The 23708-nt window shown below is 34.9% G+C and overlaps 3 protein-coding genes and 1 non-coding gene across 4 annotated transcripts; 2 read left to right on the top strand and 2 right to left on the bottom strand.

Annotated features, from left to right (window-relative positions):
- Window positions 1159-1230, top strand: TRNAW-CCA. Its single transcript has one exon. It is a non-coding gene; the product is annotated as a tRNA-Trp (tRNA).
- Window positions 1226-6307, bottom strand: LOC105165148. Its single transcript, XM_011084052.2, has 7 exons — window positions 6100-6307; window positions 5897-5986; window positions 5628-5782; window positions 4817-4937; window positions 1993-2112; window positions 1842-1912; window positions 1226-1750 (listed from the first exon to the last, which is right to left on the bottom strand). The coding sequence occupies exons 1-7, from the start codon at window positions 6214-6216 to the stop codon at window positions 1501-1503; spliced, it is 924 nt and encodes a 307-aa protein (XP_011082354.1). The 5' UTR covers window positions 6217-6307; the 3' UTR covers window positions 1226-1500.
- Window positions 9037-10205, top strand: LOC105165340 (mitogen-activated protein kinase kinase 10). The gene has a single exon (XM_011084320.2). It carries the CDS (start codon window positions 9037-9039, stop codon window positions 10066-10068), a length of 1032 nt encoding a protein of 343 aa, XP_011082622.1. The 3' UTR covers window positions 10069-10205.
- Window positions 14257-22128, bottom strand: LOC105165147 (syntaxin-22). Its single transcript, XM_011084051.2, has 7 exons — window positions 21846-22128; window positions 16654-16747; window positions 16243-16382; window positions 15987-16061; window positions 15186-15343; window positions 15008-15108; window positions 14257-14522 (listed from the first exon to the last, which is right to left on the bottom strand). Exons 1-7 carry the CDS (start codon window positions 22031-22033, stop codon window positions 14457-14459), a joined length of 822 nt encoding a protein of 273 aa, XP_011082353.1. The 5' UTR covers window positions 22034-22128; the 3' UTR covers window positions 14257-14456.

Genomic DNA, 23708 nt, shown 5'->3' with positions numbered 1-23708 from the left:
AAAAAAAGGACAAAATGCATAAAACTTTCATGTGTTTTAAAAGTCTGTAAAAAGCTCTCCTGTTATGAGAATAGGCTAAAAGCTCCCCTGTGTTTTTGTAAAACTCAGCTCAATCGCTTCATCCTGCTAAATTCAATTAACGGTGTTAATTTTTTAGAAAATGATCGTTATACCCTTACTTAATATATATTATTACTTATTTTAATAACCGTTGGATCTTCTTTGGTCAATATTGATCGTTTGATCTAATCAATTAATTTCAACCATTAGATTTTAAAAAAATAAAACATCTAGATTCAACAAATTATATGTAAATAATTTAAAATTTTAAAAAAATATATTATTATTATCTATTAAAAAAATACTAACTACCCCACCCCATGCCACCCGTTTACCCCTGCTGCCCCCTTCCACCCACCCATCATCTCGTCGCGGCGGCGTAGTTTATTAAAATCATCGTATCTCCGTAAATTTTTATCAACTTGAGTGAGGCAGGTCTTGTTAAAATCATCTTGAAGAGATGAGTTTGATGGTGGCGGTCTGAGACCAAGATTCGATCGGACGGAGACGAACTGACGGCCAACATGTTCGGCGGTCGTGGCTTGAACCCATCTCTCTTATTTACGAAAACTCAAATTGAATATTCGTCTTGAAGAAACGATTCGAATGGTACCATTGGCCATCGAAAACTCGTCCGGACTGTCCGACAGAGCCGGAAACTAGAAACAAGTTTTCAGTAAAAGGGGCAAAATCGTTTAGTTTTTTTCTTTTTAATTAATTTTAATTATATTAAGTAGAATATATTTTAGTTAATTAAAAATATTTTAAATAATTATAATATTTAAATTTTTTAGCTAATTAAGAATAATTATAATAATAATTATTGTAATTATTTAGCGTTGCGGTTCAATTTTTGACAATTTTTTTAAATTCTAAATTATAACCAAATTAATAGTACGGTGCACTATCATTCTAAATTTATAATTGCAATCTGAATAATAAATTATAAAAAATGATTTCATTTGGACGATTTTGGACGGTTTAAAAATTTTTGGATCACTCCTAAATTATTGTATTGTTGGTGGACTACTGATTTATCATTTATGGAACATTTTACCACTCGAACAATAATATTAGTTTGAGAAAGATAGAACAAAGGGATCCGTGGCGCAATGGTAGCGCGTCTGACTCCAGATCAGAAGGTTGCGTGTTCGATTCACGTCGGGTTCAAAACCCCCGATTCAATTGTATCCCTGAAATCTTTTTACAGAGGCACCTAATTGAGCAGAATCTCCGTCTCTTCTTGTTTCCCCTTCCCTATCTTTTAAAGTTTGAGGTCAGAAGGGGATGGGGTAGGTATGGTAGGTAATATTTAGTACTCAAGAGTCGGGACCATACAAGTTTTCGGGTAGCAAACAGCAGTACATCCATATAAGATTACTTTGTGTTGGATGAATAACACCCAATGGACATGCAAGATGTAACAGGTGATCCCAACTCCTAATAATCATTTACAATATCTTCTTCTACCTCTGGCTTCACAAAGAACTCTATGTAAGCAATCCGGCTGGGTTGCTGATAGCCGGCTGAATCGATGTGAGGATGTGGAGTAGACGGTTTGGCAACCGAAACAAGATGCTGAACTTTCAGCATGCCACCCCTGCCAATTGTCAACTTGCTCCCTCGATTGTCTCTTATGACACTGCTTGGGATGTTTGAAGTTGTTGCTCGAAGGAATTTGTACTTGTACCTGTCCAAACCATCGAAGAAGCAATCAGCATGAGTTCGGAATCCATGGGTGTGGAAGGTAGTTTCAGGGGGCAGGATAGATGGCAACAAACCTGTGAGAAATTGGCTGATCACAACAGAACGCAATCAGGAGATCCGTATTTGCATAGCAATTGAAATCAATCTGCACATTAAGTGATGCATCATAACCAATAAAGAAGAGGCTGTTAGACAATTCTTTGGTAATGATTATTTACGGCCTACCTGCAAGTCCCCATGGCCTTCACCTCTGAAGATGACTGATGGGGGTGCCGGCTGTAACTTTATCTGAATGCTCGAACCAGGCCATTCAAGATCATCAATAGCTTCCTTCAGAGCTGCAGACTGTAGACTAAGAATCATTACGCTGATGGAATTTCGATTCACTAATAGGAGGGCATCTAAAAACGAGTAAATGAGTATAAACATTTTCAATCAATTATTACTACGCAACATTTTCTATCAATTATAAGTTATAACAATGCATACTTCTAAGACGTAAGGATGAACACAGACCAGTTAGGTATCTTCTATGACTATGCCTAGCCATTGTACTGGAGCGCACAGGGGAAGAAAAAAAAGAACTAGTCTGCATTTGCCAAGTTTGACAAGTATTTAGGTGTGGATTAATTAAGTCTTCAAATAGATTTTGAACAAAAAATGAAATAAACAGACCGCAATTCTAAGATATCCTTCAGTATGGGAATCTCAATCGGTATAATAAGGGAAAAGACAAGTAAGCTAACAAAATTGAGCAGATGAGGATTGGCCGTACAATAGACTAGAGAAGTAGGAAATAATGTTGGATTCTTCTTTATGTCAGGCAGCATTACAGAGACAGATGGGAACTATACAGAAGACATATAACAGCTTAAGGATTTTACAGGATGCTGCTCGTAACAGGAGCAACAGAGATGTAAAATAATCAAGATCTGATAAGAAAGTTGATTTACATGATTTCTAGAGACATTGTCAGCAAGTACTCAAGTTTGGTTGATCCTCACAATTCAAGTTTGCTGACAGTTCATAAGGTTACATGGGTACTGCCCAGGTATCAAGTATCAACTACTAAAAATCAATACATTTAAGATTGTTCTGGCACCACAAAAGCAGCTACACTTAGTGAATAATAAACTTCAAAATCTATACTGGTTTATTTTCACATCGGTAAATCTAGATCCTCTTTTAAGAAACTATTAGGAGTAGTTACCTACTTTGAAAACTACATCTAGAGTCCTCTAAAATGCTTATTGCAATCGACCATAACAATGTACGGCATATACAAATGATTAAAACCATGCAACAGGGCTACAATAGATGGCAACCTCACTCTCTATCTATAGAATTATAACCACCACCAAAAAATGGAGGCTTAATAGAATGATCAGAATATGAACGAAATATTGATTGCCTAATTAACCTCTACATTTGAAAAAAAAAAGAAGAAGAATATATCATTGTTGTCTTATAAAGATGTCTTTTAAAAAATGATAAACATCATATACATCCATCACCATTTCCAAATATCACAGGCACGCCCCTACTAGTAAGACCACCATCTTAGAAATATTGAAATCTTACACAAACACCATTTAGCATTACGCATGCAAATCAAAACCATAGTTAATTGAACATACTGTGTGCATACTTGATAAGCATGAATGTACAGAAAGAAATAAAGCCTAGGAGATGTACATTCCGGTGATCCATCTTAGAAGTATAAAGATTCTCCTGATTAAATTCTCTAAATATTGTCAAACAACGAAAAGGACTCCAATTAAGACACTTCAACAGTTCAACTATAGAAACATAAAAAGTTCTTCTAAAAATATGAAAGTTATTAACACATGTCGGGGCAGAATGATCATTTAATAGATTTATTATTTGATTATTATTAATTTTTTAAGTCAAGGACAAAATGATAATTGAAGGACTCAGCTTGGGTCTAGAAATGGAATGGTTTTGGAGGGGTTCCAAGCGTAATTCAGAAGATCAATAGGCAAAGTGTAAATTACTAAAGGCAAAAAGTCATTTCATTGAAAACATTAGGATTTCCTCATGGACATTAGTGTTGGGAGAGGTGCACATATTTTAGGCTTGAGGACGTTTACATATATCTGAACCAAATGTTACAAGAGATTTATGTAATAATCCATGTCTTCAAGTTCGACCACGAAATTCCAATGCAAATAAAATAATGCGGCATAGTTCCAATTATGTATAGGTGGTCCTATTCAATATTTGGTTGCATGCATAAAGCCTCATGGCAGCTTGTACAGATGAGGTAAGTGGTTGAGATGGATTCGTGGAGGAGAGTATGTAAGAGTCTGGAGCTCAACATATATGCACAAAAAGAGATGAGCTATGTCCCATAATCTCGCCATCATTACATTAGCATAATTAGACTTTACAGGTGGATTCACATGAATTTTGGGGCAGAGAAAAGAGTTTGGAATAATAGTTAGCAATCCATTAGAAATCTCGCATAAATGAATATCTTATACCTTTCAAGAGGCATATATCCTTACCACCAGAATTACTTTCTTACCAAAATACTACCAAGAATTGCTTTACACAAGAATCAATAAAATTACAAAAGATAAACAGGAAAAGCACCTGGTACAAGAGCCATAGATAAACTCATTTGTTAGTTCCTATGGAACATTTTGCTTATGTGATCAATCACATAAATGTTTTCTGTAGCTTTGCAAAAAGGATTTAAAAAAATCATAAAACATTAAACACCTTGAACGTTAAACGGATAATCCTTTTAGTTAAAGAGCAAAATAGTTGAAAATTTATTAATGCACTTCTAAGCAACAAAGTGCCCCATGTCAGACATGATCTGATCCAAGGAATAGTAAATGATTAAATGAGATTTTCGCATTTAAAACCAGAGAAATCATCCTTTTTACTTTAATTTTGAACATAGATTCCAATATCCATAAAACATGAACAATTTTGTAGCTTTTTTATAAAGGCTGCAGTTTCCTTTCACCAGTAAATTTGTAAGACAAAGCAAACAAGGAACTGATAAGACTGAACATACTTTAACCGTAAAACTGATAGGGGTGCTTCCAGCAGGTTCAAAGTTGTAGTCCCATGAGATGGTCTCGGGAATCCTTGTCCTAATATCTGCGTAAATGCAGGAGTCCGGACAATCAACAGATCTAGCACGAGAAGTCATAAATAGGCCATATTAGGGTAAATTTTCCAAGAGACAAAAAACAACTTGGCAGAATATGCGAGCAAGAGGATATTCTTAAGCGAAGATTTCCTCAGGTATTTCCGAAAAGACCAAATTTTAGAAATTGGGATCTGCAGTTCCTTCCAAATATCATAAGCTCAATTATTAATCCTGTAATGACATCAGAGTAAGAGATCAGATTTCACATCTTCTGCTTGCAATCCATTGACTGATATTAGAGGGATAACTAGCACCCCTGTTAATATATTATAAAACATAAGTCTTCATCATCAATAGTTCAACTATGATCCTAGCTATCCTCTTGTTGCATTTTCACGGGGTGCCCAATTCATTGTTCTTGTGATGTTCTGAACAATTGAAATTGCAATTTTCATTTCTTAGCAACGATTTGGCTACTAATATGAGAATCGAATACTTTCCCTAGACCCAGGACACAGTGCTACCATTTATTTACAGACGCTCAGCACTCCGTTGTTTCCCAAAACACACTTCCGGTCCCAAATTATCACACCCTCTTTAGCATATATGAATTACATTGATATACAAACTCACAATCTTTATAACCTATTCTGTAATAAAACCGGCTTATCTGGAATTGAATTTGTAGATAACCCTTAATTGTAACCCAAAAGAAAATAAAGCGAATTCAAACCTGAGCAGAAGTTGCATATCAGGCCCTGGATACCGGAGCTCGAGAATGTTGGAGCGCCCAGGAACCGAAAACGTATTCAGACAATCAACAAACAGTCCTAAGCTCACCCCAAACCGCGGCCGCCCGTGCGCCCCATATTCGTATTTGACGAATAACTACAGATATACACAACTACAAAAAGTTAAACATACAGAAAACAAGTCTGCAAAGTGATACAACTAAACCTCCTTTTTAATAACAGCACTAAATCCCACGACAAGCAAAGTTACCTCTCGTTGTAAATAAACCTTGGCCTGAAGACAAGCGGTTTCCTCAACGATTATCACTATGCCGTGTTCCGATAACTCTACCACGGCGTCCTAATTATGCGAATTTGTACGAAGATCGAATTGTTATTTTACTGTTGTAATAAGAAATGAAGAGGAAGAACAAAGAAAAGCTGGAGACGCAGAAGAAGAAAGGGAATAGTTACTTGGTGGCGTTTCCATCGCACGGAGGTGAGAGCGTCGACGATGCCTTGGACGCTGTCCAGTTCGCACACCAAGTCCGGACCCTCCGCTTCCGTGTCCACCGCCGCCGGCGAGCTCATCCCGTCTGCACCTCTGTCTTTCCCGCCAAAAGTTGTGGAATTGAGGCACAATATTAGCTTTGTTTGGGTCTATTTTACCTATGTTTTAAATAAGAGCTAAATTTCTTACATTTTGTGTTGATATAAAATAATTTAAGATAAGTTGTATGTTTTACAAAGATATAAATAAATATTTAATTAATTTTCATCTTTTTAATAGCAAAAAAAAACCAAAAATCAAACATAGCCAATGCTTTTTTTACTTAAACAGAAGTCGATTTTAAACTTTCCCAAAGGCTCTTTTCCTTACTCGGCAGTCTGCGACGAAAGCAACTTGCCCGGGGCACCTCATCTTCTTCTTCTAACTATTCCTTGTGAGTCAAGACCCGGTGGAAATAGTAAATAGCCCACGTTCAAACTACAAACTAGTCGAACGAAAGCCTGCCTTATTCGTGAGCTCTATTTTCTCGTGGATAGTCTGGTTTGAGCTAGAATAGCGGATTCGTAATATTTTTACCATGGAAAAAATACAATTTACTCCCTTGTAATATAAAAAATGAGCAAAAAATTCCCTATAAAAAATAAAATAGAAAAATATTTCTACAGTTTGAAAAATAAAATAAATTTACCCCATTCTAAACTATTAATAGGAGGTAATTTGCTTCATTTTTTAAATACAAAGAAATAATTTATCATTTTTTTTTTCACAGAAAATATTTACTCATTTCAAATAGCATTTGGGCCGAATTGCATTTAACCCATTTCACCTATTCAGACACAAAAATTTGGATTGCAAGTTATGATTGTCCGTATCTAAGATACACTATTAAAATAAAAAGTAAAATTAGTGATAAAAAAAAATCGAGTCACAGTTTTAATATTGTCATTAATTATATATATTTAATGGCAAAAATATGTATTTTGTCACGATAATGAATTTCATGATTATTTTACCTGAAAGGACGAAACAAGCGGTAAAGTCCTAAGCCAGCCATGCCTCTCTTGATCTAATTAGAGCTCTTCTAACAAAAAGTGTTGGTAGTAAGAATTAGTGACAGAAAAATGTACTCAAAGTTTTCACTGTATACAATTTAGTGACTCATTTATGACAATATTGATCGTGTGCGAATTAAAGGACACAGAGATGTGAGACACGACTCAGACAGCATAGAGACGTGTCTGATAGAAAAATTTATAAAATACATATTTTCTGTGGCTCTGCCACTTTAAACACATTCTACGTAACATAATAGGGTGAATAATAATTTATCCTCGTGTGATAATGGAAATGAATAAATTATTCCCTAATAAAAAATAAATAAACAATTTATCCTCCTGTATTGTACAAAATGAAGTCATTTACCTCTTTAGGTAGAGAGGTAAATCGTTTCATTTTTTAAAATGTATGAAACTAAATTGCTATTTTATTTTTTTTTATAAGGGGGTTGTTTGTCTATTTTTTTTTCATAAGTGTTCTGATTTTGCAAATTGAATTGAAATACAAATATTAGCACTTTTAATCCCCTTCCACTTTTTTGTTTGTAATTTAATAGTGTAGTGCATGTGCCTAATATATGATCATTAAGTACTTTATCTGGAACGAAACTTGATTTGTTTTCTAACTTGGGACCATTTTTGGAGAAAAATATAATTAAAATTTGATGGAATTTTTTTTTTGAAGGAAATTAGGGTAAAAAGCATCCGATTTCTCACTTCTTTCGCAAAAATTTGGATTATATGTTTTTCATATTTCCTTTGTTGAAGTCAAGTAGAAGCAACGGAAAGATCATGTCTTCCACAAGTGAATTAAGTAGGCTAAATGAAGCACTCATATGCTACTATTGAAAAAAGGGTCAATTTTTCCTCCAACAAAAAATAATTAAATACATTGTGCTAGACATGTGACCTATATCATTAAATTGTAGATGAAAAAGTCCAGAGAATAAAAACTGCTAATATTTTTAAGTTATGGGACTAAAAGTGCTAATTCCATAATGAATGTGATCAAAAGTGACATGGGTCTAACTTATGAAACTAAAATTCCTATTTCCCAGAGAAATGAGCAAAAAACTCCATATGAACATTTGATAGGGGGTAATTTGCTTCATTTTCTAAAATACAGGAGAGTAATTTGCTAATATTTTTTTAAAGAGGATATTTGCTCATTTTACATATCACAAAAGGTAAATTACATTTAATCCCTATAATTATAATTATTACAGTATTACTTAACAAATAACTATTATTAATTATATTTTCCAGAACAATTCAAACTTTGTAATATATTTATAGCTATCTTCTTAAAAAATTAATAGAAACAAAAAAAAAATATTAATTATCCGAACGCAAGACTTGTAAAGTTTACTAGTTAAAAGAAAGTGACTAATCAGGTGACCACGTTATGTAGTCTTGACTTGTAATTGGTGGATCGCAGACAGGCCGAATACAAACTAGTAATTTTGTTAGTGACTGAAACCAGAGCAGTTTTCACTTGAAAGTAGAGTATTATTGATTGTACACATCCTCAAAGAAGATAGCCATAAAAATAGATTTTAGATACCTGAAATATCACACATGTCAACTCTCAACTCAAAGGAATACCTATTTCCACTCACAGCCAGAAGTAGTAATATTTCATCCCTCCCACATAACCTTCACCTGTCCCCCACCACGACACAAATCTTGATCCCCATTCACACTCACACTTTCTCCCCTTACCACAAGTTCATCAAACACATATATATATAGGCATATGAAGCAAGACTTCCTCAATACCACATGCAGCCACTATAGACTATAAGTCACCTTATTAACTTACCGTGTGTAGTGTGAAAACAAATTATGACTTTGGTGAGAGAAAGAAGACAGCAACAAGCCCTGAGGCTGACGTTGCCTCCACCAAGTCTTTCGCTCAACCCGTCCCCGGTGTCATCATCAAGTAGTACGTCGAGCTCGCCGGGCATTGGTGCCCTTTCGGACCTCAAGAAACTTTCAGTCATCGGACGTGGGAATGGTGGCACGGTTTATAAGGTCTCCCATATGCAAAGTGGTGTCGTTTACGCGTTGAAAGTCGTCCGGTTTCATGAAGACATGGGATCCGTTACACGTGAGGCGGAGATTCTGCAGAGAGTTGATTCATCAGAGTATGTTGTGAGGTGCATCGGAGTATTCAATGACGGGTTCTCGGAGATTGATGGTCGAGGAGGTGACTTGTGCTTTCTGATGGAGTATATGGATGTTGGATCATTGCATGATATATTGTGCAGGAAGAAGAGATTGCCAGAGCATGCCATTTCTGGCATAACACGCAGCGTCTTGCGAGGGCTGCAATATCTACACGGGCTTGAAGTAGTCCATAGAGACATAAAGCCATCAAATCTATTGGTGAACACAAGAGGAGAGGTGAAAATAGCCGATTTTGGGGCCAGTTGGCTAGTGAGTGCTTGTGGAGACCGCACAACAACGTGCATCACTACCAACGTCGATGCATGTAAAGGAACATGCGCGTACATGAGCCCCGAGAGGATGGATCCCGAGAGGTGGGATGTCGGAGACTGCTGCGATGGCTATGCCGGGGACGTGTGGTCGCTCGGGGTGGTGGCTATGGAGTGCTACGTCGGCCATTTTCCATTTGTCGGCCCGGGCGAAAAGTTTGATTGGGTCACACTAATGTGTGCCATTTGCTTCGGAGAGAATGTGGAGAGTGCGGTGAAAATGGCATCACCGGAGTTTGAGAGTTTCTGCGGAAGGTGTTTGGAAAGGGACTGGAGAAAGAGAGGGACTGTGGAGGAACTTCTTGTTCACCCTTTTCTTCACAAATTTGACACTAATGGTGTAGAGGATCTTCTGTATTGCATCGATTCAAGTGACTAAATTGATCATCCTAAACATCGTACATCACATATATATCTTTGTATATATTAAGATAGTTCTAATTATTATGTGTATTAAGCCACTATTTTCTACTATTAGCTCTCTGATGACCATTCATCTCTTGATGAACTCAAATCTTTGTAATTAGATGGATCAGCCACGATTGCCTCTAGGTATGTTTGTTGGGAAATTTACAATTTTAATTCTGTAAATACAAAAACTTCCCGATTTTAATCCTGTACTAATCTATTTGTGGTAATATATTCTATAATCTTAAAAATATTTCATAGTGAAGACAAACATCGTCCAAATTTTCTAAAATAATCACAAAAGTATACTCCCAGAAAATATCGTCATTGCAACATTCATCATGTTGTTAGGTTTGGACAGAAAAAAGCACATGGCGGTTTATTTATTCAGGATGTTATGCAAGTTTTGGTATACGTTAAATAAATAATTATACTAGTCTTATATACATATAAATATAGTACATAAAAATTATTCTTTCAGTTCGCTAAAATTATTCTTTTTAGTCGACTAAGTATGTCTAATATTATTTTAGTTTAATAATTATGCTTATTTTTTTTAAGTCTAGCAACTTGAAAAGTTGATTAAAAATGATGTCTCGATGGACGTTTTTTCTTTCCATGATCAGAAATATTACATGGTAAGCCAGATGAATATATTTTGGTGATTTTTAAACTTATGTAGCAATTGAGATGAGGTGAAAAACACATTGCACATGTTTTGAATAATATTATAATTAATAAAACTAAAATAATTATTTCTTCAAAAAAATTAACCCCCCACCCCGCCCCCACACCCTCCTCCCACTCCTGCCTACCCTCTTTCCTGCCCCCAACTTCCCTCGTCTCCAAAACCTCTTTCCCCTCCTTGCCCCGCTGTCACCTACTCTTCTCCCCACACCCTGGCAACACAACCCCCCCTCCTCCCGAAGGGGCGACAACATTGATTTGGATGACGATCAATTTGCGCAACGTTATTACCTAGATTTATTTCTAGTTTGGGCGATGTGATGGCTTCACCCTCCGCCGCGGTAGGCAATGTCGTTCCCCAAAGGTGAGGGGGGTGGGATGTTGTTCTTCTCTGTGGCAACGACAGTGTCTAGTTAAATTAATTTAACTTTCATTAATTTTATACTAAATAATTTGACTAAAAGTATTGAAAGTAACTAATTTGAGTAAAAGTAGTTAAAAGAAATTAGAAAATTTTAAAGTAAATAATAACTTTTATTAGAATATATTTAAACTAAATAATTATTCAAATTAACTAATAAAATATAATTTATAATTAATTAATATTTAGTCATATAAATATTTAATTTAAAAATTGAATTTATTATATTATTTTTGTATTGAAAATTATAATATAATTTCAATTTGAAATTATAAAATCTTGTATATTTCTTTAGAATTTAAATTTTGACAATAAAATAATATCCAATCAGCATTAATGACCACATGTCGTTACATGTGGTTGTATCCAAGTTGTCGGAAGTTCAACAACTTAGTACCACGTAGGCAATTTTCAGCTAGTTTTTCAAAATCTACCGGAATATTCCATATAAAATCCTAATTAGACTTAAAGGGTTTAAAAAAAATGGACATAGTTACTGAATTAAAATTAATATTGGGCATAGTTAGTGGATTAAAAAAATATTTTTTTCTTAATCAACACTATTACATGTTTGGTCACTACGTTAAAAAAATAGATACAAAAACTAGTGAGTGCAGCGCATGAAATATATTATATATATAAGTAGACAAATACCTACACATTGTTGAAATTAGAATATAGATTAGGACCTCAAATTTTTCACAATTTGATCTTGGACAAATAATTGATCTCAATAGCTATATAATACGAGATAAGTAACCTCCGATTGCTCCTATAAAACTATTAAAAATGAAATAGCAATCGACATGTTCTAATTATAGTACATACTTTTTATGGCAAATAGACACTACAAAAGAAAGCGAAATTTGGTGTGGATAAAAAGATCATTCTAAACAGTAATCCTAATTGGGACGATCTTTGGTACTCTTGAGAAATGGAATGAGGTCGTTGATGTCACAGTCATCTTATATTCCATTATTTATTTTTGGAACTCGTTATGAACATCATTCTACATTTTGTATTACAAGTGTGCCTACGGCATGCGAAAAATTAGAACTGTGAAATATTGTAACATGGTTTGAACAATTCTTAAACATTGGAACGGCCTGTCAACTACACATAAGTTCCGTTCCGAAATGAGGTCCAAAGTTCATTGAAAAAAGGGACAGTTGAAAATACTATTCTAAAATTAGATATATACAATTTAAAACGATTTAAATACTTAAGAAAACTTTTATTACAATTCATAAATATGGTATTTGAGGGAAATTGTATGTTTTTCAAGCGCCATTCCAAAGTGAGTTACAATTTGAAACAACCTTAGTGGATAGAAAATATTGTATTACAATACCTATTCTAACTATTTTACAATAGCTAAATCGTAATTGCTAGTTTGCCTTTCCAACCCGTGTTTTAGTACCCGTTTCTAAATGTGCTGCAATGACTATATTGTAACAATTATTTTGGACTTCCAAACATGATTACAATGCCCTTTCCAATTTTTCATATATATATATATATATGTTGTTTTCATTTTATTTAATCTCACTCTTATTCTCTCTCTCTCTCTCTCTCTCTCTCTCTCTCTCTCCCCTCCATCTCTCTCGAATTTTCACTAATCTCTGAATATCTCTCTTGCATCCTTATACTCTCTCTTTCTCTTTTGTCAATCTCTCTCGAATTTTCATTTATCTTTGAAGCTGTTTTGTTCAGGTAACAACTTGAATCCTTTTTGGTCAATTAAAATGCATATAGTACTTATTAATTGGTTATATTTGTTGTACTTTTGTTGATTAAATTTAATGTCTGTAATAAGATATATAAGTATATGTATATGTAGGGCTCATCATGTTAAGACAATAGAGGATATGGATGTATGAGAAGAACTTGCTAAGGAGGGTTTTTACGTGAAGTTTTAGGATGGTATTATTGCATTTATAGAATTTGTCAAGTCTTAACATAAATATAAGGATGGTGAGAAGATTACGTGTCCCTATCAGAAGGGCAATAACGATGTCTTTAAAACTGGACGAAGTAAATTTTGACTTGTATATGAAAAGACTTAAGCCGAAGTATTATAATTAAACTTCCCATGGCGAGGAGAGGGTGTAGGAATATTTTGATGCCGTGGCTGCTCCCCCTGCGCATGAGGAGCAGACTCCAACTACTTAGCAGGAGGGTACTAGTACGCACTGGGATGATGCCGCGCAAATGGATTCGGCATAAAGGATGATTTTCAATGCCGCCAGGACGACTTTGTGGTCTTCTAATTATAACCACGAGGGTGTGGCTGATGATGGTACAAGGTCCTATCCTACAGATGTCCGGCCTAGTTCATAATACGATGGGGCCCTATTATTATGTGTCTGGGTCTCATATCGTTTTCTTGATGTAGTGCATGCTATCGACCAACAGTTGTGGAACTGTTGCACCTAATCTAAGTTGGCGAAGGTTGTTGTTTTGGTGAATATCAAGGCTCAAAATAATTTTTTAAAATGAGCATATGATTACATGTCCCAATGGGTCAATAATACATTGCTCCGCGATCACACCCTACCTCTTAGTTACTATAGTACGATGAAGTTGATAAGAGAGATAGGTTTACTTATTTAGAAGATTGATGCTTGTAAGAATGACTGCATGTTGTACTGGAAGGACGATATTGATATGGAATACTGCACGTTGTTGATAAGCTAGGTACAAGCCGATCAGAGAGCGAAATCCTAACCGCAAGAAGACCCTGTATGCTGCTCTTAGGTACTTGCCGATTACCCCTCGGCTGCATAAGTTGTATGCTTAGGAAGTGACTGTCGAGCACATAATGTGGATACCAGCCATCAGACCAAGGAGGGATCCATGTGCTATCAGTCTAATTTAGAGGTATGAAGGCATTTTACCAAACATATCCGAATTTTGCAGCAGAGCCCCTTAATAGGCTCCCATTACATGGGAAATTGAAAACTTACAATTCTCACATCCTTACATACTCTTGAGATGCTAAAAACATTGAATTTGGTGACAAGTAGCACACAATGAGACCAACACATAGAATTTACAAACAAAATGTGTAGTTCCAAATAGAAAAAACACTTCCTATTCAACTACATAAACTTTCTCATATATCATTTGGTTCAAGAGCATAACAACACGCTTCAATAGCTGCAATGCCGGGTCAAGTTGACATAAAAATAATACTGCTATGTCCTACCATCTTTCTAAATTCTCACCATATTTAGAAGACTTCTTCCTAATTACGCAGCAAGTACTATAATTACTATGAGAAGCACAACGCCAAAAATCACTAGTAGCAAGCAAGCCTGCAAGTAGAAAATTAAAATATGAGATCCAAGCAAAGTATTAGTATAATGCTATTAAGGCCAAAAATGCAAGCAACTCCTTGTAATATTGCAAATGAGCAAATTACCTCCTTATGACAGCGATTTACCTCTCTTTATTTTTTAAAATACCAAAATTTACCCCCTATAATTTTTAAAATGAAGCAATTTACCTTCCTATATAAGGAGGTAAATTGCTTCATTTTAAAAAGTATAAGGGGGTAAATTGCTATATTTTTTTCATAAGTATGTAATGTGTTCATTTTCAATATTACAAGGGGATAAATTGCTATTCACCCGCAGTAGAAGCTAATATAGAACGTTTATTTAGAATACTTGAAGCTACAGATAAAAGTAACTCAAAATACAAATAAAAGTAAAATCAAGTCCAAAGAAACCTCCTCAAAAGTGCCCTATAATTTATATTGTCTTCTAGATGGATATGTAGTGATATCTCTATGACGTACCAGAGACGAATTTGACCTTTGTGTCTTAGCTGCTTTGACAAGTTGGGATTTTCCCTGAGCAGTCGCAGCATGAGCACCCTCAATGTTGGAGCCAATATCATCTGGGAAGATAAATTAGAATCCAATGTTAGTTTCCTTAATAAGAATGTCCAAATTCAATACACTTTAAATCATTTACCAATCATAGTTCCTTGCTCGTGAACCAATACGGCGAGGTCCTTGAAAATCTCATTAACTTCACCAATTTGCTGTTGTATTTCTTGTATTCCCTGATCCCTTTCATCTATTATAGCCTCATTGAAAGCAATCTCATTATCCAATAGCAAAACATCTTGTCTGCAACATAGGTACTTATGTCACAGTAGACAAAATCATGACATTACCATTCAAATCGTCTTAACCTATATTCCACTAGCTGGGTCATGGTACGATGTTATTTATTAGAAGAAAAGGAATTTATGTGTGATAAATAAATGTGTTAAATCAATAAAAATAATCTTAAATTTTTTTAAAAAAAAAAGGAACATAAACAACCCCTTGTAATATCGCAAACAAACAAATTACCCCCTTATGAAAAAAAAAAGATAGCGATTTATCCCCCTGTATTTTTTAAAATACAACAATTTACCCTCCTACAATTTTTAAAATGAAGCAATTTACCTCCCTGTATAAGGAGGTAAATCGCTTCAATTTAAAAAGTACAAAGGGGTAAGTTACTATATTTTTTTCATATGAGGGTAATGTGCTCATTTTCAATATCACAGGAGGTAAATTACTTATTCACCATTTAACTACTATCAATCAGAACAATGTATGATTTCACAAATAAATAGAAAATAAATAAAATAAATAAATACGGGGTAAATAAAAATCAAACTAGATTAGATTGATCGTTCACTAAGAGAAATTGCTTATGGTCGTGATATATTCAAAGAGCACATTCACATTTGTTTTATGTTAAAATCACAACTCCATGTACCTTTTTGCTTCCATAAGAAGAGCTTGTTGCTCTGGACTTTTATCTGTGCTTACATCAATCTCACTTGCTGTATAGCTACAAAATATAGTAATGTCAGTAGATGACTGCAGGCAAAACATAACCTAATACTACAATACCTAAGTTTTGACCCAATCTTACAACTGGTTAATGCATTGCCATTATTAATCTTTTTACAGCTAATGTAGGAACAAAAAAAATGTATTAGAACCAAACCCTTAATCGTAGAAACGGTTACCTAGAAGGCCGTACTGCTTGGGGAACGAAAGGGGTATATGATGTCTCCCTCTCAGCTGCAAGACGTTGAACCTTCTGAAACTCCTTTAAAACTGCTTCAAAGTCTTTTGCTAATTTAGCATCTGTTATTTTCTTGGTTGCCTGTAGGAAGCAAAGATAACACCCATGACCGCGCAATACATGTAGTGATTGGTGATAAGATGAGTTTTGGAGTAGAAACTCATTGCTTCATTCATTTTAAACAACTGAAGACTAGCAATTTTTATCGTTAGCGTTGATTCATTCTCAACAAACCAATCTAAGGACATTCTTTCAATGAGATTAGCATTCCATGCACTTATATAATGAATGACAAACTGGAGAAGAAAGAAAATCAACATAATAAATAGAACCACCAAGAAATCTAACTTACATTGACTTCAACATGATGATCTATTTCACTAGCTTGCTTAAGTTTCGTTGACGTATCCTTCACCAATTGTCCAATATGTAAGCGCGTTTTATGCCTGCAATTGAGTGACATCAACATAAGAACTTCTTTTCAATTTTTTCTTAAACTTTTGGGTCCATAACAATTTAAGCATCATCAAGACTCCAAGGAGAAATCCTAAATAATGGAAGGTTGGCCAGTCAAAATTTATAGAATATCAATAAGATTATTCATTTTATTTAAAGACCCTACCATTGTCCTATAGACATACAACAAAATTCCAACCAAACTCTTTTGGTTTAGAAAGAATAACATGTGAGACCATTTTTTATGAAAACCAAACTCTGATGACCAAGTACTGCTTCATCACAAAGATAATAAAACATTATTTATGCATTAATTTTTAACGAGTTTTGGGCTGGAATCCGATTAACCTCAAGGAAAACCTTAAATCCCTAAACCACGAGACCAAAACTTGGTTAGGAATTTCATCAAGATCATAACATATATAGCTAATCTTAGCCCAAATAATATAATTGTGCAAAAAAATTGGACAAACAAAGCCTAAAACTATGAGTAATACTTGAAAGAAGTAAGTCATATTTTCTTACTTCAAAGAGAATAAAAGAGTTCACTATATCAATTTGAAGTAGGCAAAGAAACATTCCTTGAAAAAACTAAGAACGAGGAAAATATTATTTTAAAAACAGGACGAGAGCAAAGTAAAATTTACAAACTCTATGTTAGGTTTGTTTCAACAAAACAATAGTACAATGAGGCAATAAAATGTTTGTTGACATCAATAGTCTACTTAACAATGAGAATTTATTGGTAACATATGATCCTTACACAGAAAAAGTGATGCTAGTTATATATAAGGGAATATGTTACTATGAAAAAGTAAATCTACATGAGTTTGCACTACAGTGAAAACCCTCTGGTATGGTGGGATAGGAACAAGATCGAATTACTCTGAAGGTCAAGAAATAATACAAATACGAGTACGTTCGATACAAACCTATCCAGATGAACATGGAAGACAAGAAAGATATGCAGATAATTATCAAAGAGCATATCAGTCTTGGACTCATCGAGCTAGGAATCTCTACCTACACAGCCCTGGATTTCTGGTAAGAAAACTATGGTGAGATTAAGAGAGGTAAATCCAAATTGGTAATTAACTATCAAGGTATAAATAAAATAATTAGAGTTTGATGTTTATTACATTCCTAGTAGAGAACACTTAATTGATTGCATTAAAGGAGCAAAAATATTTTTCAAATTCAATTGCAAATCTGGTTTTTATCAAATTAAGATAGAGAGTGAATAAAAAAAAATTACTGTATTCTCCACACCATAAGGACAATATATCTGGAATGTGATTCCAATGGTTTAACTAATGCACCTCAGATATTTCAAAGAAAAATGGATAATCTTTTTAAAGATTACTTGGAATTCATGTTTGTCTATACTGACGACATAGTGATTGCATCTAAGAATATGAGAGAACATATTAAACATCTTAAAATATTTTCTGATGCATGCCATAGAGAAAGTTTAGTACTTTTTGAAAAGAAAGCTACTATTGCTATCAATAAGATTGAATTTTTAGGAGTTCTTATTGACGAAACAGGAATTGAGTTACAGGACTATATTGTGGAGAAAATTCACAATTTTTCAAACGTACTCAAGGACAAGAAGCATTTGCAGAGCTTCTTGGGAGTTATTAATTTTGCAGGTATCTTTATTAAGGATCTTGCAAAATAAAGGAAGGATTTCCACCACTTCTAAAAGAAATGGAAAGTTCAAAGTGAAAATAGAAAGAAATCCACACAAAAAGAGTTCGTGAGTTGAAACAGATTTGCAGTAACCTGCCAAGCTTGCTATCCCACAGGACGGAGATGAATTGGTAGTCTACACAGACACCAATGACTATAGATGGGCTGCAATGCTCATGAAGAAGATAGCTACAGGGGAAGAACCTCGTAGATGAACAAGAGGGTTGTTCTCAAAACAACAAGCCAAAGTTTCGCTTATTAACGAGAAAGAATTCTTTGCGGTTTGGAAGACTTTTGAGAAATGACCTTTATTTTTACTTGCTAAAGAATTTACTTTTAAGGTCGATAAAACTAATGTCAGGGCTTTCTTAAAACATAAATTAGAACCAAAGATAGAGAAACCTCGTATTATCCGATGGCAAGCTAAATGCCAATATTATTGTTATAATGTTGTCGTTATAAAATCTCATGAAAATATTCTTGTAGATTTCTTGACAAGATATAGAGGCATCTGAAGCAAACTCCATCATGCTGAGACTCAGACACCTCTGGGAAAACCTCGAGGAGCTTGACAGAAGTTCGGACAGCTAGCGGTGAATGCCCAAGTTGCCGGATAAATTCAAATAGCTGATTTAGACACAGTCCAGAATGCAATAAGGAGTTCCTTATTAGCATCTACATATGGAACGACTTACGAGAACCAATTTAGAAGGCATACCTTCAGGGATGACTCACGAGTTGAGGGAACATGACCCTAAACATGCCTTTAGAGTGCAGGGCTCTAAGCCTATGACGTCAGATTCAAGCACTGATTGCACAAGCCCATCACTAGACTCTGGTTTAATGGCAACAATTGAGTCATAGGAAGTGTAAATTCATATAGATTCAAGTCAACCTAGCACTTCTGAGGTTAAAGACGGGAGATTAGCTTTAGGCCAATGAAAGACACCTCAAAGGTTAATACTAACGAATTGATATCTTCTTATGCTTTGTAGGACTATCAGTGCATGTGGAAAAAATTAATTTCCCGCAAAGGAGTGAACCCAGGCAAGACCATTACTAAAACATCTGGAAAATATAACAGAGTCTAGATGTTAGAAGGGTCAAAACCAGAAGATGTCCGAGAATGGTATAATTTTGGAGCTCTTGCTTCAGTTCATACTATGTCACAAAGTTTTCTGGAGATTTCTAAACTTCCAGAGTAGATAAGTGGGGCAGCCTTTCATTCGTAGCAAAATAACCTCCACTTAAAGAGAGGCGATGTTGTGGAGATAAAATTTGTGTCAGTTGCTCCAGAAACTGCAAGAAAAGGGTCTGATCCAGTATTTCATTTCATGAAGCTGCAAACCTAGACATAGTGGCTTTCAACACAATTAAAGGTGCCTCAGGAGAAGCTCCCCTGGTATCAGCCATTAATGAAAACAGTATCTCTACTAGAAGAGCTAGGGAATTATGAGTCTGTCTCATAGAGATGGACAAAGTCAAGTATCCGTTCAAAATTTTCTCCAACAAAGTGAGTGTATCGTTCCTGTTAAATCCATGACGGGAAAAAATATTGAGTTCACAGAAAGCTTATCGAAAAGAAGAGGATATTAATATGGGAGAATAAGCTAGCAATGACCGAATCAACAAGAATGAAGACGTGCAACATGTTGCATGTTGGGCAATTGCATAACCATTTATGCCCTTGCTGTGAAAAATAAGAAAAATCCCTGGTCGGGACAAAAGTTTGGGTCACGCAAAATAAACCCGAACCACACCAGGACAAGGAAAAAAGAAAAATTTTTACAAGGAGAAGTAACAATTAAATGATGTAAAAAATCAAGAATTAGACTGTCGGCAGAAAACGACAAAAGCCAACAGTCAACAAAGTAGGGAGAACAGTTGGAAATCACATGACCAGCAAGCCATTATGACAAACAGCTGAAAAGGGCGAGGGAATGACGAAAGTAGTGACGTCATTCAAAAGAGACAAGAAGATGACTAATGCAATGACGCCATCAAAATTAAGTTTTCAGTTCGAAATTGAAGTCCGCGGACTCTTGTAAATAAAGATGCGATGAAACATATGGGGATTATGAGAAAACTTCTCCTACTGTTCAAACCATTACTCCATTAGAGTTCTAAGTCTTTTCAATCTTTTGTATGTTTTAATCTTTCAGTTTTTGTGGGTTTCCCCAACAAGTCAAGTCCTCTATCATATGAGAGGCTAAACAGTTGTCTCCTCCAATGGAGGAATAATATCTATATAATATTTCTATATTTCTTCAATAAAAATAAGGTTTTTGTTCAACTTGTTTATCTAAAATTATTTTAAGCCCCTATATTGAAGTCCCTTTTACACCCTAAGGTAGAAAACGAAATAGGGTAGTGTTGTTTTGTTAGTGAAGGAGTCAAGTGCCTGCGAACCATCTATCATGGTAGTGTGGTTGGAGGAAGTCCGTACAACCGAGGACTTGGAGAACCCGAAAACAGAGCGGTCAAAGCAAGATACGAATTTATGGGGTCTTAATTTATTTCGAAAGCATGTTGGATCATTTTTAGAGCATTATAATGGACTATTAGGCCTTATTATCAAAGAATGGCAAAATGATCATAAAATTGGCTGAAGGACCAAATCTAAACAAAATGAAAAGATACAGGACTGAAATTAATATTATCAAAGTTAAAGGACTAAAACGATTTTAGAACATAAATAAAGAACTATTGGAATCTTTTTCCCCTTGCATTAATGACTTACTTTATTGGATGATCCTTTATTTGAGAACTTCAAAAACAACAATGCAACTCCTACTCCTTACTTAAGACTATCAAGTAGAATAAGGATGCTACATTTCACAGAAGTAGATATGCTCACTTTTGCAACTCGTCACGAGAGTAAACCTTTTTGCATTGTTTAGAAAGTGACTCAATTGGCGCCAGCCATGGAAAGGCCTCCGTGTTATCTTAATAGAAAATGGAGAGTAAAACAAAGAAAATACAATAGGAATGATAAAACAAATTTTCCTACACATTTATTAGATTTTATCAAATCTCAGACTTAACTTTCATAGAATTACATTGGCCATTAATTTCATGTTTCGACTATTTAGTAAGTTAATACTGTTGACTTGCATAAGTATTATTATCTGTTTTATTTAATGTAACATGCAACTCCAAGATTACAAATAAAAATTGGGGCATTAGGTGAACATGTCACAACTCTATCAACAATTCATATAATGGATATAGTAGAGTTGACCCATGTTAGTATATATTGGAAACATATGAGTCCTCAAACCATGCATCGGAACCACACCAGCTCCAGTAATAGTAAATAAATTTATGCAAATTGTTAGGACCACAATTCGAAAAACCTCAATAAAATGAAAACGTGAAATAACACAAAAAACTAACAGCTTTTCACGAAGCTCAGGTGTGTCCTTAGGGGTACCGAGGGTGTTGACGAGGCGTTGGAAGGTGGAAACCGACGTGTTGATTTGAAATATTCCTGAGGCCACCGCTTGGGTGGGATCCTGCTTCCCATTTACAAACCCCCTCCGGGACCCACTGCCCCTACCAGATCCTAGATCTTGAAAACTCATTTATATTCAATACAAATTCTATATATTTTTTGTACTCAAAACTCCCACTAATAAATTCTCAATACAATCACAGATAATGAGAATTTAGAATTCCAACTGCAATTGCGAGTCAGATCACTACTTCCAGTGGAGAATTCAGGGTATAGAGGAAAAGGGGAACGAATATTAAGGAGTGGAATTTTGAATAAATTGATGGATGAGGAAAATGCAAAAGTTTGATTTTGGCTTTTCCCTTTCCAAAGAAAATAAACATTTTAATTCAAGAAAGAAAATAGAATAGTGGGAATATTATGTATGGTTGCATAAAGTGGCATATATATATAGTACTTGTACATATATAATGAAATATATTTTAGAATTATTTTCTTCAATTTCTCACTAATTTGATTTATTCATGTATTCTTGTCTTGAGCTATAGATTCAAGCCATTAGCACGGATACTAAGGCAAAATTGCATTTAGTCTGCCTACCTGAGCCTAGTGGGATTAAATATCCTATGAAATCGGATGGGATAGCAATCCCTCTTTTAGTCATAATTATCACGAGCCGGCCTAATTAACATCGGACCAGCCCCTTTGCCGGTAAACATAGGACAAGGCCTGATACCATGGGATATCAGGCCTTGTCTAATAAAGTAGACACGGCTTAAATTATAATAATCTCAATACATCTGCAATAACATTAATTTCTCAGCTTTTCTCCTCAAGCTAGTTGTAGGTATCAAACATTTTCAATTTTCAAAGTTCAATTTCTAGTTTAGGCATAGGCTTACCTAGAAACTTTGCTTCTTAGAACTCTGTTGACACATAACATAGATTAATGGGCCATTCTTTAATCTTTTCTGGGATAAAGTGACGATCAATCTCAATGTATTTGATCCTATTATGATTAATAGTAAAAACTACCAATCCCATATTTACTATCACCATAGAGGTCCATCTTAGTACGTCAAGAAACTTTTAAGATAGTTAACCAATTACTTTTACCCAAATACCTAAAAAACCTTTTGATCAAGAGCTCTATAGGCACTATTTTCAGTGTCATCAACAGATAATTAGGTCTTTTTGCATCTACTTTCTAGATAGACTATGATTAGTTTGTCTTGAAGACAAGCACAACATTGCTTTATGGTTTTGCCAAACCTCTCAAACCAAGTTCTTGGAGATGGTTTTAAACCATAAAGAGCTTTTCTCAGTTTACACATATACCTTCCTTTCTTCCACAATGCATTCAAAATCCAATAGGATTCTCATGTACAATCTCTTCATCCAACTTCTCATTTTAGAAAAGCATGTTTCATGAACACCCTATATTGAGCAAAGAGCTTATAATAGGTCAAGTAATTCATACTAGTATGTTGACTGTATGATATTATCCTCTTTCATGCAGCAAATTTTTTACTATGTAAATTATCAATTGGGACCACAATGAACGCAAGTAAGGCTAGATTTCTTTTCTAGCTCATTCACTCGGCCTTTCGATCACAGAATCCATTGACAACGGATTTCACTACCATTCTCATTTTCGGGCAACTTTGACGCTCTCCTTTACCACTGCATGACTACATCATACAGTTAGACAAAAACAAAATAAAAAGAAAATAAAAATAGCAAGTTGTATTTATGCAATAAGAAGGGAGAGTCAGTCGCTGACGAGTCTGCTAGACGTTTTGAAC

This window comes from Sesamum indicum, linkage group LG6 (assembly GCF_000512975.1).
Source record: "Sesamum indicum cultivar Zhongzhi No. 13 linkage group LG6, S_indicum_v1.0, whole genome shotgun sequence".
Taxonomy (NCBI): domain Eukaryota; kingdom Viridiplantae; phylum Streptophyta; class Magnoliopsida; order Lamiales; family Pedaliaceae; genus Sesamum; species Sesamum indicum.
This window is presented reverse-complemented; position numbering and strand designations above follow the sequence as displayed.